General features: G+C 41.8%; 1 protein-coding gene across 4 annotated transcripts in view; it reads left to right on the plus strand.

Annotated features, from left to right (window-relative positions):
* The window catches only part of si:ch211-126j24.1 (phosphofurin acidic cluster sorting protein 2), a 93,645-nt gene that overhangs the window by 47,183 nt on the left and 31,080 nt on the right, over positions 1-15,382 (plus strand). For all 4 annotated transcript variants that reach the window (XM_029625036.2, XM_029625038.2, XM_029625037.2 and 1 more), the window contains exons 3-10: positions 3,579-3,668; positions 3,990-4,115; positions 6,278-6,440; positions 7,946-8,037; positions 8,394-8,477; positions 10,412-10,471; positions 14,651-14,802; positions 15,273-15,366. In XM_029625036.2, coding sequence (XP_029480896.1) covers positions 3,579-3,668; positions 3,990-4,115; positions 6,278-6,440; positions 7,946-8,037; positions 8,394-8,477; positions 10,412-10,471; positions 14,651-14,802; positions 15,273-15,366 — 861 coding nt within the window. The remainder of the gene's footprint in view (positions 1-3,578; positions 3,669-3,989; positions 4,116-6,277; positions 6,441-7,945; positions 8,038-8,393; positions 8,478-10,411; positions 10,472-14,650; positions 14,803-15,272; positions 15,367-15,382) is intronic.

A 15,382-nucleotide genomic window follows, 5' to 3' on the forward strand; every position in this document is an offset into this window, starting at 1 on the left:
AGTCTGGAAGGAGAGTTTACAGTCTAACCATATGTCCACATATTCTAAGTCAGAACCTTCCAGAGTAGTGATGTTGGGCAGGTGCAGGCTGCGATCGGTTGAAGAGCATGCATTTAGTTTTACTTGTATTTAAGAGCAATTGGAGGCCACGGAATGAGAGTTGCATGGAATTGAAGCTCGCCTGGAGGGTTGTTAACACAGTGTCCAAAGAAGGGCCAGAAGTATACAGAATGGTGTCGTCTGCGTCGAGGTGGATCAGAGATTCACCAGCAGCAAGAGCGACATCATTGATGTATACAGAGAAGAGAGTCGGCCCAAAAATTGAACCCTGTGGCACCCCCATAGAGACTGCCAGAGGCCCGGACAACAGGCCCTCCGATTTGACACACTGAACTCTATCAGAGAAGTAGTTGGTGAACCAGGCTAGGCAATCATTTGAGAAACCAAGGCTATCGAGTCTGCCGATGAGGATGTGGTGATTGACAAAGTCGAAAGCCTTGGCCAGGTCAATGAATACGGCTGCACAGTATTGTTTCATATCGATGGCGGTTAAGATATCGTTTAGGATCTTGAGCATGGCTGAGGTGCACCCATGACCAGCTCTGAAACCAGATTGCATAGCGGAGAAGGTATGTTGGGATTTGAAATGGTCGGTAATCTGTTTGTTGACTTGGCTTTCGAAGACCTTAGAAAGTCAGGGTAGGATAGATATAGGTCTGTAGGAGTTTTGAAGGGGGGGATGACCGGAGCTGCTTTCCAATCTTTGGGAATCTCAGACGACACGAAAGAGAGGTTGAACAGGCTAGTAATAGGGGTGGCAACAATTTTGGCAGATAATTTTTTAGAAAGATAGGGTCCAGATTGTCTAGCCCAGCTGATTTGTAGGGGTCCAGATTTTGCAGCTCTTTCAGAATATCAGCTGACTGGATTTGGGAGAAGGAGAAATGGGGAAGGCTTGGGTTATTGCTGTGGGGGGTGCAGTGCTGTTGACCGGGGTGGGGTAGCCAGGTGGAAAGCATGGCCAGCCGTAGAAAAATGCTTATTGAAATTCAATTATAGTGGATTTATCGGTGGTGACAGTGTTTCCTATCTTCAGTGCAGTGGGCAGCTGGGAGGAGGTGTTCTTATTCTCCATGGACTTTACAGTGACCCAGAACTCTTTTGAGTTTGTGTTGCAGGAAGCAAATTTCTGCTTGAACAAGCTAGCCTTGGCTTTTCTAACTGCCTGTGTATATTGGTTTCTAGCTTCCCTGAAAAGTTGCATATCACGGGGGCTGTTCGATGTTAATGCAGAACGCCATAGGATGTTTTTGTGTTGGTTATGAACCAAGGGCTATATCTGTTCCTGGTTCTACATTTCTTGATTGGGGCATGCTTATTTAAGATGGTGAGGAAGGCTTTTTTTTTTTTAATAACCAGGCATCCTCTACTGACAGGATGAGATCAATATCCTTCCAGAATACCCTGGCCAGGTCGATTAGAAAGGCCTGCTCGCTGAAGTGTTTCAGGGAGCGTTTGACAGTGATGAGTTGAGGTCGTTTGACCGCTGACTCATTACGGATGCCGGCAATGAGGCAGTGATCGCTGAGGTCTTGGTTGAAATGTTGAAAGTATAACAGTAGATGTACTGATTTTTTTATTTTTTATTATTTCAAACAAGAACCACTTTTTTAAATGAGAACAGAAATCCACTTTGGGTTTATGAAAAGGACGTCCTCAAAAATGGTACAAAATGAAGATATGAATATCTATAAATAAAATATATACATAAATCTACTGCTTAATCAAATCAAAGCTTCTTGGTCCCGTACACAGACTTGCAAATGTTATTGCAGGTGCTGCCAAATGCTTGTGTTTCTAGCTTCAACAGTGCAGTAATACTTTGCAATACAAAACAATACACACATAATTCAAAAAGTAAAAAAGAAAGAAATTAAGAAATATCAGAACGAGCAATGTCAGAGTCCGAAAATGCACATACCATAAAATGTTATATTTTGCGTCATGCGCGATCGCGTTGTTTCCCGATATTCATTGATTTCAGTAGCGCAACCCCATATCTCAGCCAAGCAATAAAGAAAGCTTTGTAGTGAATTCCCATAAAAAACAGTCTCAATAGCCAGTTATTGCAGGATATCAAAGGATATGCAGTAACAACAGTATTTCAGTTCGACAAAACATTATCTATTAAAACTGTAAATGGTAAGTACAAATTCTACAGGCCCTTCCAAAGTAAAATTGCAGAGGTAAACTTACAGCATACTAAAAGATTTCAGCGATTAAACATGAGTAACCAAATAAATTGCATAATGTAGCGTTTTTGCATGTATAATCGATATGAAATTACCAATATTAAGATACTAGCTAAATGTGTTGTGAAAGACACCCTGTTTTTGTCATTTTTGATGTATTGTTATTGTATTTCTGTGCATCTTGGGACAGAATAAGTTAAATGAAAGACGAGTGTTCTCTAAAATAGGTTTCAGTAAAAAATAAAGAGAAGACAAAATTAACTAAATAAATTACATTTAAAAAAGATGCATGGGAAAAAATGTAATCTAACACAATCTCATTAAATTAACAGAAATTACACATCTTAATTTTCTTTCTCTTCAGTGAAGACGTAAAGTCGCATATCCAAAGTTTTAGAACACCAGTCATTCAAGGGTTTTTCTATATTTTTACTATTTTCTACATTGTAGTATAATAGTGAAGACATCAAAACTATGAAATAACACATATGGAATCATGTAGTAACCAAAACAAAATGTTAAACAAATCAAAATATATTTTATTTGATATTCTTCAAATAGCCATCCTTTGCCCTGATGACAGCTTTTGCACACTCTTGGCGTTCTTAATATATTCATTGATTTTGGTAGCGCATCCCCATATCTAATTGGTCAGCTGTTGTCAAAACCAAAATGAGTATAACATCCAGGCATTTAAAGTATTCTTGATTTTCGAAATGTCACATACCATAAAATGTCATTTTTTAGGATTCAAGTATGGGTATTCAGACACGGCCACTGATACATGATGAAAGCAAGCTTGTATTGGGTATGGGGTGAGATGATAGAGCATGCTCGGGAAAGAAATGACGTTGCCAACAGCAGCACCAGATATATTGAAATGAGTGAGATGCTCTCTCACAGTCACACACAGTATCTGTGCACGTGTTCGCATCACACTGTTCACAGCATGACAGCGAGGGCACCAAAGAAATGCCTTGTGCTTCAGTGCTCTAAGTTGTTGCAGAAATTGATCCATTATGCTGTTTGCTTTCTGTATCTACATCATATTGCTGAGTCTTCCTTTAAATTGGCTGGATCAGTAGGTTACTGAGGTAACATGCAACTCCAAGACCCTGTCCAGAAACAACCCCTAAGCCCTAGGCATCATTGGCAAACGCTCCTTCTTTGACACAGGGATGTGTGAGTTTTAGAATTGAGTTTCTATACACGTTTCTCAGGGAAAGGAGCATTGCAAAGTCAAAGTTTTACCACCAAATGTCTTTGTTTCAGTCATTGTTACATCCCTAACTCTCTCTGTGCCTCTCTTTACATTTTCCTCCACAGGGCTCCAAGCGCATCTTGAGGTCCAACGAGTATGTCCTTCCTCCAGATGGACTGATGGAGACTGACCTTGAGCTGACCTTCTCACTCCAGGTTAACACAGCTTTCAAAACTATTATATCATAGTATCAAAAAGAGTGATCCGTTATGTGACTGAAATACATATTTTCAATAGCCAACGGTTGATGTACAGCGCTTTTTGCTAAAGTAATGGTAGTGCCTATGTAAACATCATAGCCCCTTTTTAGTTCTAGTGTATTTCCCACACCTCATTTTGGCATTCAAAGCCCATCTGAGGTGGCGGGTCTGAAGGCATCAAAGAAATGACTGTCTGAAGAAAAAAGTTGTCATGGTTACAGACATGATGTAAGGTGTGATGTAACCTCCTGTAATGCCCTTTTCTGTCCCCCCTAGTATCCCCACTTCCTCAAAAGGGACGCCAACCGATTGCAGATCATGCTGCAGAGGAGGAAGCGATATAAAAACCGCACCATCCTGGGGTATAAGACCTTAGCTGTGGGCGTCATCAATATGGCAGAGGTAAAGGCAACAGCTTAATATTTGTGACAATTTTTTTAAATCATAACTGCATCAGCCCCCCTGAATGAGACGTTAGCTCCCCTAAATGTAACGAAAGTCAAACTTTTAGGCGTCTCTAAAAAATGCTAATTTAACCATTCTCTTATTAATTTAAAATGCAGTGGTAAATATGCTTTACAGTGGTAAATATGAAAATAAAATCTTCCTATGAAACAAACACCCCCACCTCTTTGTCATGGTTTAAACCATGTATTTCCATGTAGCGGCGCTGTCCATCCAGTAGTGCTGAATTTCGGCTTCAGATGAGCTCCTTTTCGCATAGATTTTCCTTTTGTACTTCCAAAAATGTTCCATTTGTTTGCCATACGTCCTTGATAAAAATAGCCTTCATTCCAATGCATTTAAGGTGTCCCGACTTTTCAGGCTACAAAGAAGCTCAATTTGCTCAATTTCGTTCCAATGCATTTAAGGTGTCCCGACTTTTCAGGCTATAAAAAAGCTCAATTTGTCAGCAATCGCAGAATCTCATTAGGCACACTTTTTTGGTGTTTTGTAACAGATGTCTATTTCCATTCATAAAATGGCGCGAGTATGTAGTTTGGATGCTGGAATTATTTTAGAGTGAACGAACATGCCTACTTTTTGAAGAGATTTGTTTGGCAATCGGATGAAAATATCATGACTGGTTGTGTTTATGCCACATTAAAAGGTAATTCATTTTACAGTTTAAATGATGTCTTTATTGGTAGGCGCGTGCACTCAAAACAGGTGTAATTCGCACTCTGGCAGGGCCCATACCTCAACACATACCCCAATACACACTCATACCTCAACACATAGCCAACCTTTATTGGTTTGCAGGAGGCATAGACAACTCCACCTAATCTGGTCTCAGAGCATTTCATATTAACTCCACTTATCCTGGTTTCTGAGCATTTCATATTATTCTGTTTGTAAATCCAAAACACTCCATTTAGTATATGTTTCGTGTGATATGTATTACTTTGTGGATGTCCATCATCCATTTCACATGATATGTTACACATTGCAATTTCTTTGATATGTTACTAAATGCAATTCGTATAGTATGTTTCGAATGTTCAATACAGGGGAAGGGTTAGCTAACATGCTAAGTAGTTGCATAGTAGCTTAAAAGTAGTAAGTAGTAAGTTGCGTTAATTAACCTTCTGTCTTGTGTTGCATTTGGTATGGTTACATATCATACTAATTTGATTTACCTCTATTATGTTACGTCTAGTCTATGAGATCAGGCTGCTCTACCAGTTCCAATTCAGAATCAATTTTTAGCAAGGTCTGTGCTAAGTTCAAAGTTGCCAAAGCAAGAAGGAACTAATTAACTGGCCGTAACATATATGCACATCCATGAACTATTCCAAACAGCCACCAGCCAACATTACACCATGCCCCCGGATGTAGGCATGCTTCCCCATTCCTTCAATCACATTACAGGACTACCATAGCTACATTTCCTCAGGTCTCCATCCGCAATAAACTTGCAATTAGTTTCACAATTTCGCCTCCGCAAACGGCTGAATAATACAGCATGTCGGGGAGAATGACAGAGAACATGCCATACTCCGGAGAGATGTGACTATGTGAACAAAGTGCCGTCAGGCTTTGCCTTGGGTTTGAATGACAGCAGTGATTGGAGAACATTTGGGGCTTTCATTTTCGATGCAACCTGCCCCAGTGATTGATGGTTAATGAAACTCCAGGGCTGCCTCTCAAATGGCACCGTATGCGATTTGGTACACAGCCTAGAGCTTAGAGCGAACGTAGAGAAGTGCAGGGTGGTGGGAGTAGAGGCGTCGCTGTGATGGGGTTTCTGTCAAGGTGAGAGGCACAAATCCGATTTGGTGAGACATGGGGAAGAAAACATGGGGAGGAAAATTAAGCTTCCCCGTTTCTAAGAAAAACTGTGTGCATCAGTTTAAGGTGTGTGTGTTTGCAAATTTATGAATGTGTGTGTGTGTGCCTGCATGGGCTTGTGTTTATTTGTGTGTGTGTGTCTGTCGTGTGTGTGTCTGTCTGTGTGTGTGTGCCTGCATTAGCTCATGTATTTTACTCAGGTACTCATTGTTCTGTTTCAATGAACACATTGTATGTCGCTCACACACTTCTCTGTCCTGACTTGGGTTTAGGTGATGCAGCATCCGACAGATGGAGCCCAGATCCTGGGTCTCCATAGCAACGTGAAGGAGGTGCCGGTGCGTGCGGCCGAGCTCAGCGTGTATTCCCTGTCCAGTCAGCCCATTGACCATGAGGACGGCAGCGGGCAGCCAGGGACCAAGGCCAAAGCCTTAGGTGGGGACCTTGAAACCAGTGCCTGTCATCAAGTGTTTGGCTCGCATGCTGACGAAAGCTATTCATCCCGAAAACAGTTGTTTTTGCCATAATGTTATTTAATTGCATAAAGTATCCTTGTCCGAGTCTCCTGCCCAAAGGGCCGTTCTGGCTATCTCTTGTTTTTGTAGCATGAGCAAGCTTGATGTACAAGTACACCCCCTGGACTATCGCAGGGCTTTTAATTGCATAAAAAGTGCATATTTACATTGCACTTAGCCTGACAGTCGTGTGAGTGAAACCATTTCCTCTGCATTTACCCCCCCCCCCCCCCCCCACACACTTTTCTCCCCAACTTCAATCTTGTCTCATCTCTGCCACTCCTCAACGGGCTCGGGAGGCAAAGATGGAGTCATGCGTCCTCTGAAACATGACACGCCAAACCGCGCTTCTTAACACCCGCCTGCTTAACCAGAAAGCCAGCCACACAAATTTGTCGGCGGAAACACCATTCAGGCGCCCGGCCCGCCATAAGGAGTCGCTAGAGCATAACTGAGCCAAGTAAAGCCCCCCCGGCCAAACCCTCCCTAACCCGGATGACGCTGGGTCGAACCCAGGTTTGTAGTGACGCCTCTAGCACTGCGATGCAGTGCCTTAGACCGCTGCGCCACTCAGGAGGCCCAGGCAATTGCACGTTTTAATAGACATTTGTTTCTATATTGACAACTCGTTTTCACAAAGGTCATGACACAGAATGGCTGAGGTTAACTTTTCTAAAAAAAAGAAATGATTTTGAAAGAAAGGTATTTTGTGTAGCCTTTCGATGTCTCAATGTTTCAGTCATCCTTGTGTCACTCTAGAGATGTCTATACATTCACTACTTAAAAGTCTATTTACTGAAGTGCGTTAAGCCCACCACAGACCCACTAGTAGCCTGTGTAATTGCCTTTGTCCACAGACCCACTAGTAGCCCGTGTAATTGCCTGTGTCCACAGACCACTGTTAGTACCGGGGCCTATAGCCCTAACCATGACAGCTTAAGTACATTAGGACTAATGTTACTGAGGGAAAATGGAGGATATTAATCTCAGTGATTCTTAAGGCATTTACAACCTGGCACCTGATGTTCCCTTAGGATCCTCGTGCTCCCAGAGCCAAAATGGATGCCCAGTAAACGATACAGATGTCAGATGCACTAATGTAAAGGAATTCCCTCTGAAACTGACAGCCTGCGCCCCAAAATGAAATCATCTGTCAAGGATGAAATATTAGCCAGATGGCCGGCAAGCTATATGAAATCTCTTGAAAAAATTTACTGAACCCACTTATTCATTCAATTTTCCCGTCCTTGAGGAAGTATGGAGTGACATTAGAGGCATTTGAACTTACTTGACCTCTTTGTAGCTCACAGCCTCCGAGTGGAGCAATGGGACTAGCCCCTTAAAATCCATGCTAAATTCTCCAAAGTTTAACAGTGAGTGAATGGAGAATTGACATGTAGCTTATGCTCCTGTCTTTCACCCCAGATCGCTCCCCGGATATGGACAACTACTCAGAGGATGACGACGACAGCTACTCATCGGAGCAGGAAGCTAGCGACGATGCTGTTCAACCAGTGGTGAGACACAGTACATCTTACAGTTTGCCGTTGGGATGGATCTCCAGTTCGAATGATCTGTAATGAATATTTGCAGTCACACAACCCAAAATACACACTGTATACCAATACAGTAAATCCCTGCATACTATTTTTCCTGGGTTCTAGTTGTAGTTATAGACCAAAATGTCATTGTCTTAGTGTTTCTCAATCTATAACTCACAGACCTGCACTTTATTGTTCTAGCCCAGCGTTAACATACCTGATTACACTAATCTTGATGATCAGGTGGGTTAGTGCTGGGCTGGAACAAAAAGGTACATTCCCATGGGTTGTAAAACACGGCTCTCTATGACACAAAACTCTCTCTTTTGTAGGACCTGTACGATGAGGATGAGGATGTGCAAAGGAAGCCAAAGAAAAACCGGAGGAAAATGATTCGTACAACATCCATGACAAGGGTAAGGATGGGGGAGCCTCCCAAATACACATCAAACCTAGCTTGTTAGTTTATTTTAGTGCTAGAATGGGAATAGCCCCAGCATAGAGCCCTGAGTGGCCACGCTTCTCCTCCAGGCCTGCCACTCAGAAGAAATGCCATTCTGCCAGAGACTTAAGAGATTTGAACTTCACTGAGTTCGCCCCATTAGTTTGCGCTATATAGATGAAAGCTTTTTCTGCGATTGAATCAACATTATATTAGCCCCTTTTCAATGCAACAAACCAAAACAAATCTAACTTTGCAAGATTGAGTCTGTGATTTTGTTGTAGGCAGAGCCGGAGCACAACGGAGCAGAGTTCTATTGGCAGGGGTAGCCCACGAGCAGAAACGGAATTAAGCGAAGCACAGGCAAAATCTTAGAGGAAAACCTGCTTCAGTCTGCTTTCCATCAGACACTGGGAGACAAATTCACCTTTCAGCAGGACAACCTAAAACTCAAGGCCAAATATACACTGGAATTACCAATACGACATTGAAGGTTCCTGAGTGGCCTGGTTTTGACTTAAATCGGCTTGAAAATCTATGGCAAGACTTGAAAATGACTGCCTAGCAATGATCAACAACCATCTTGACGGAGCTTGAAGTGTTTAAAAAATATTAATAGACAAAGGTGATTGTAACATGTGTTTACCGGGGGGGTTGAAAACGTATGTAATCAATATATATTTGAGTTTTATTTTTCATTCATCTTTTAAAAAAAATTATATTTGATATTACCAAATATTTTGTATAGATCATAAAAAAGTACCATTAATTTCATTTGAATCCCAATTTGTAGCACAACAAAATGTGGAAATGTCAAGGGGTATGAATACTTTCTGAAGGCACTCTAAGTACAAACTACATTTAAATGCAATCAAGTTTTTCAGTCCCAATTCCTTGCTCCTGATAACTGTGTGCTCAGGTTTAGTGTGTGTGCTGTCTAGAAAGTTCCAAGCCAGTGCAAATGGGTGCAGTCAACAAGAGCCGGCTGTAATCTCTTTAAGGTGTGTCTGTGTTAGGTCTGCTCCTCAGTCTTGTTCTTTTCTGGGATGGCACAGAAGATGTCTCCAGTCTGCTAAATCCTAAATCCTTTGCTAAGCAGTAGTGACAGGAGAGTTGTCCTGGAATGAGTTCAACATCCACTTTTAGACCAAAACCCTGTGTAGATGACGCAGACTAAAACACCAACTAAGGATACAAATTAAGCAGGCACCAACACGCACAAACTGAGACCCGCACATGGGAGCTGGTAACACACACACACAAACATAAATCACAAATAACGCACACTATCAAATCCTTTACCCTAGGCCCGGGTATTTGCTTCAAGCGATAATCCTTGGTGTTGTTAATAATGACACGTCTGGCTCTCTCCAATGACCTAATGTGCATTTGGTGAATCATGCAACACGCCACGGTCACTTAAGGTCACCGAGGTCGAAGCCACTAAGCCATGTGAACATTAACTGACTTTTAATGGTGTAGCCAAGTACACTTGAGATGCTGTCACTCTTCAGATAAGAATATTAATAGGAGTAGGGTGAAATTGTCCCTAGACATTGATTTTGGTTCTGTTTTGCATTTTCCCAATGAATGAATATTGTTAGGATTGGAGGAAGGGAAGCTTATCCTAGATCTTTACCTAATGGATACTCCACACCGGAGCGTAATAACATTTGGCCGTGAAGACTAGACACACGGTATATTGTGTTAACTTTACTGTGATTTATTGCGCTCTCAACAGCTTTGTTGGTTACACTGACGTCTCTGAAAGATTAGCTTATGTCATGGCGTCAGCTAATGGGGATCCTAATAAAAATGTAGTTCTTTGTGTAGTCTTGTTGACATCAAACTCTTTCTTTCTTTCTCTTCCTCACTCTATTTCTCCCTCTCTCTCAATCTCCTTTACAGCAACCCAATTTCAAACAGAAGTTTGTGGCCCTTTTGAAGAGATTCAAAGTGACGGATGAGGTTAGTATTGCATGTTTCAACTGTTCTGTTTTATAGGAATAACAAGCTGCAATGGATTCATCTGCCAGTGCTTGTAGAATACTACAAGGTTCATAAAGTGGTCTTCGATTGTCCCTGTTGGAGAACCATTTCTTGTTTTCAGGTAGAACTTTTACCCAACGAAGAACCCTCAAAGAATCATTTTGTGAAAAAGTTATACCAACCAAAAAGGCTTCTACTACAGTGCTGGGACAGCTGAAGAACCCTTGGGTCTAGGTAGCCTCTTTTTTCAAAAAGTATATACCATTAGATCTGTTAATGACGTCCCAAATATATGGAGGTTATTGACTTTGACCCTTTCTGTTTACAGATCCATTTAATTGATTTAGGTGCGTTAGCTAGGCCCACTGATCAATAATGACAAAGCTCCTGGCATTGACAACTTAGATGGAAGGCTACTGAGGATGGTAGCTGACTCTATAGCCACTCCTATCTATCATATTTTTAATCTGAGCCTAGAGGAAAGTCTTTGTCCTCAGGCCTGCAGGGAAGCCAAAGTAATTCCGCTACCCAAGAGCGGTAAAGCTGTCTTTACTGGTTCTAACAGCAGACCTATAAGCTTGCTGCCAGCTCTTAGCAAACTGTTGGAAAAAATTGTGTTTGACCAAATACAATGCTATTTCTCTAAACAAATTAACAAAATACTTTCAGTTTGCTTATAAAGAAGAACACTCAACATGTACTGCACTGACACAAATGACTTATGATTGGTTGAAAAGAAATTGATAATAAGAAGATTGTGGGAGCTGTATTGTTAGATTTCAGTGCCGCCTTTGATATTACTGTCCATAACCTGTTGTTGAAAAAAACGTATGTGCTATGGCTTTTCAACCTCTGCCATAATGTGGATTCAGAGCTCTCGATCTAATAGAACTCATAGGGTTTTCTTTAATGGAAGCTTCTCTAATGTCAAACATGTAAAGTGTGGTGTACCGCAGGGCAGCTCTCTAGGCCCTCTACTCTTTTCTATTTTACCAATGACCTGCCACTGGCATTAAACAAAGCATGTGTGTCCATGTATGCTGATGATTCAACCATATACGCATCAGCAACCACAGCTAATGAAGTCACTGAAACCCTTAACAAAGAGTTGCAGTCTGTTTTGGAATGGGTGGCCAGTAATAAACTGGTAATGAATGGTGTGGATGTTGAACAAGTTGAGACTAAATTACTTGGCGTTACCTTAGATTGAATCCAAATGTTTTACCATGACAGTTTACAATGGTTGTAAAGATGGGGAGAGGTCTAGCCGTAATAAAGAGATGCTCTGCTTTTTTGACACCACACTCCAAAAATAAGTTCTGCAGGCGCTAGTTTTGTCTAATCTTGATTATTGTCCAGTCGTTTGGTTCAGTGCTGCAAGGAAAGACCTAGTTAAGCTGCAACTGGCCCAGAACAGAGCAGCACATTTGGCTCTTAATTGTAATCAGATATAAATACTATGCATGCCAGTCTCTCTTGGCTAAGAGTTGAGGAGAGACTGACTGCATCACTTCTTCTTTTTATACGAAACATTAATGTTTTGAAAATCCCAAATTGTTTGCATAGTCAACTTACACACAGCTCTAACACACACACTTACCCCACCAGACATGCCACCAGGGGTCTTTTTACAGTCCCCAAATCCAGAACAAATTCAAGAAAGTGTACAGTATTATATAGAGCCCTTATTGCATGGAACTTCCTTCCATCTCATATTGCTCAAATAAACGCCTCTCCCCTATTTGACATAGATAGTTATTGTGTATGCATTGATATGTAGGCTATGTGTGCCTTTTTTTAAATGTATGTAGGTCTGTCCTTGAGCTGTTCTTGTCTATTGATGTTCTGTATTATGTCATTCTGTATTATGTTTCATGTTTTGTGTGGACTCCAGGAAGAGTAGCTGCTACTTTTGCAACAGCTAATGGGTATCCTAAAAAAATACCAAATACCACTGTAGTCTCTAACATAACCTCACTCGCTGTCTACCAGTCTCGTCCTGAGAGCGCCACTGTCCTTTAGTCCTTAACAATATTACATCTCCTTCTAACAGGAAGTGACCTAAATAGGAAAGAAAACTGTCATAAATTGCACCTTATTCCATATATAGTGCACTACTTTGATCAGGGCCCATTTTTCACCATGTAGGGAATAGAGTGCCATTTGGGGGACACACCATGATTCAATGTGTACAGGGCTGGCTGGGTTCATTATGTGCAGTATTAGATCAACACATTTATTTTACTGACAGGACATTCTAGGGACCAATTGGTTGACCCCGGTCACAGCTTTGTCATGCATCCTGCCGTCGGACGAAATAAATGATTGAAAACGGTTGAAAATGTATTGTCCATGACAGCCGGTGCTTCACATTGTTCATCTTCCCTAACCCAAAGTTGTGCTTCAGCACCTGCCAATATATTGAATCATAATTACATACTCATAAATGACTCATTGGAATTGATGAGAGTGGCAGAGGTGTGGGAACCCTTGATTTGCAGCACTAGTTTATTACCGCACCAATCCAGACATTGGGATAGTTTGTAAAAGCCAATCACAAACTATTTGAGTCAAAATAAATGTAGATATTCAACTAGTGAGAATATGAGGGGAAATAAAATATTGTCCTGCAACAACAAAAAATGTCAAGATATACAGCAGAACGCTGATTTATTATCGCTTAGTGGTGAGTTTTTAATTGATATTTTTAATTGGTCTCATCTCGGTCATTAATGATTCATAAAAGGCCCAGAGACAACCAAGTCGGGTAATGTATGGCCTGTGGAAATTAATTAAAATCTTTTGTGCCTCTAAAATAAATCAATTTTGTTATGTGCTCCAAGTCATTTCAGAACTAATTGACAAATAATATAAATACTCTCCTAGTTGAAAGAACATTATCTGTGTATGTATGCATAGCTTCATAAGTCTAACTACAGTTTTCCAAATAACAGCAGCTGTTTGTCAACTCCAAAGGGAAATATGGAAAAATCCCAATTTCCTCCTTTGAGACCTGTCATGTTTCCAAAGAAAACACATTTCTATTGTAGAGAAAATGTATTCATCATGTTGTTACAATAGCAGTATGGCTCCAGATATATAAACTCAGTGGCCAGTTTATTATCTAGTACTGGGTCGGACCCCCGTTTCTCCAGAATATCCTGAATTCTTTGTGGCATGGATGCTACAAGGTATAGAGGTTAAACGTTGCTCAATTGGTTTCAAGGGACCTAACGTGTGCTAGGAAAACATTCCCCACTCCATTACACCACTGCCACCAGCCTGTACCGTTGACACTAGGCAGGATGGGTCCACGGACTCATGCTGCTTACGCCAAATCCTGACTGCCATCAGCAGGACGCAACAGGAACTGGGATTCATCAGATCAGGTGATGTTTTTCCGCTCCTCAATTGTCCAGTGTTGGCGATCGTGTGCCCATTCGGAGCCGCTTCTTCTTGTGTTTAGCTGATAGAACCCAGTTTGGTCGTCTGCTGCAAAAGCCCATCAGTGACAAGGACCGATAACTTGTGCGTCCCGAGATGCCTTTTTGCACACCACTGTTGTACTGCGCCGTTATTTGCATGTTTGTGGCCCGCCTCTTAGCTTGCACGATTCTTGCCATTCTCCTTCGACCTCTCTCATCAACGAGCTGTTTTCGCCCACAGGACTGCCGCTAACTGGATGCTATACTGTCATGTGTGAAAAGCCAAGGAGGCCGGCCGTTTCTGAGTTACTGGAACCGGCACGCCTGGCACCGAAGATCATACCACGCTCAAAGTCACTTAGATCACTTGTTTTGCCCGTTCTAACGTTCAATCAAACAGTAACTGGATGCCTGTCTGCCTGCTTTATATAGCAAGCCATGGTCACATGACTCACTGTCTGTAGGAGCAAACCATTTTCGTGAGCAGGGTGGGTGTATTTAAAAAGCTGGTGGTGTATGTATACAACTATTTTCTGAGTTACCAATGCTACTCTGAACTTTCAACTCCATCAGTCAGAGGGGTTATTCCTTGCCAGTGTGCTATTACTTGCTCTTTGGAAGTGATTTGATTGGTTGATGGATGGAGAGAGAGAGATTGACTGATTTGATTGATTGCTTGATTGACTGATCGATTAACTGACTGGTAATTTCACTGTCCATTTGTTGTTGCCAGGTTCTGGACTCTGACCCAGTGGACCAGACCCAGGAGGTGGAGGAGGATCTGGACCTGCTCTATGATAGTCTGGAGGTTTACAACCAGAGTGACAGCGGCCCTGAGATGGAGGACAACGAGAGTGTCCTCAGCACGCCCAAACCCAAACTCAAGTAAGGTTCTGCAAAATGTTAGCAGTATTGTATACCTTAACTGAAGTAAGTCCACACAAAATGTCCCAAATACAGACAGCTAAACCCAAACTCAAATAGGGCCCCATATCATGTCGCCAGTACACCTACACTCAAATATGACCGCACAAATGTTGTGAGTACAGCTAAACTCAGAGGGTCCCATATAATGCTAACACTCTAGTCAAAGTGAAGACCACGCATATTTCCCTCAGTGTTAAGGGGAGTTTATTTGTGCATTGTTACTGTACATGAAATCAGCGAGAGAGAAAAGAAAGTCGCTGCAGGGGAGAAACGTTAGAAACAATTGCAGCTGAATGACTAATATGAAAACATTACCTAAATGGGTCCACAAGTTAGTGTCACTACTACCCACCCACCTCAGCACAGTTATCAAGTATGTATTTTTTGTGAAAGTTTCAAATATGTTTTTTTATGTGGTTGTCACCCAGGCCCTTCTTTGAGGGAATGTCCCATTCGAGCTCCCAGACTGAGATTGGGAGTCTACACAGTCAGAAGAGCCAGCCCAGGGACCTGGCCAGCATCGTAAGTACACACACAC

This window comes from Oncorhynchus nerka, linkage group LG21 (genome assembly GCF_034236695.1).
Source record: "Oncorhynchus nerka isolate Pitt River linkage group LG21, Oner_Uvic_2.0, whole genome shotgun sequence".
In the NCBI taxonomy this organism is placed as follows: domain Eukaryota; kingdom Metazoa; phylum Chordata; class Actinopteri; order Salmoniformes; family Salmonidae; genus Oncorhynchus; species Oncorhynchus nerka.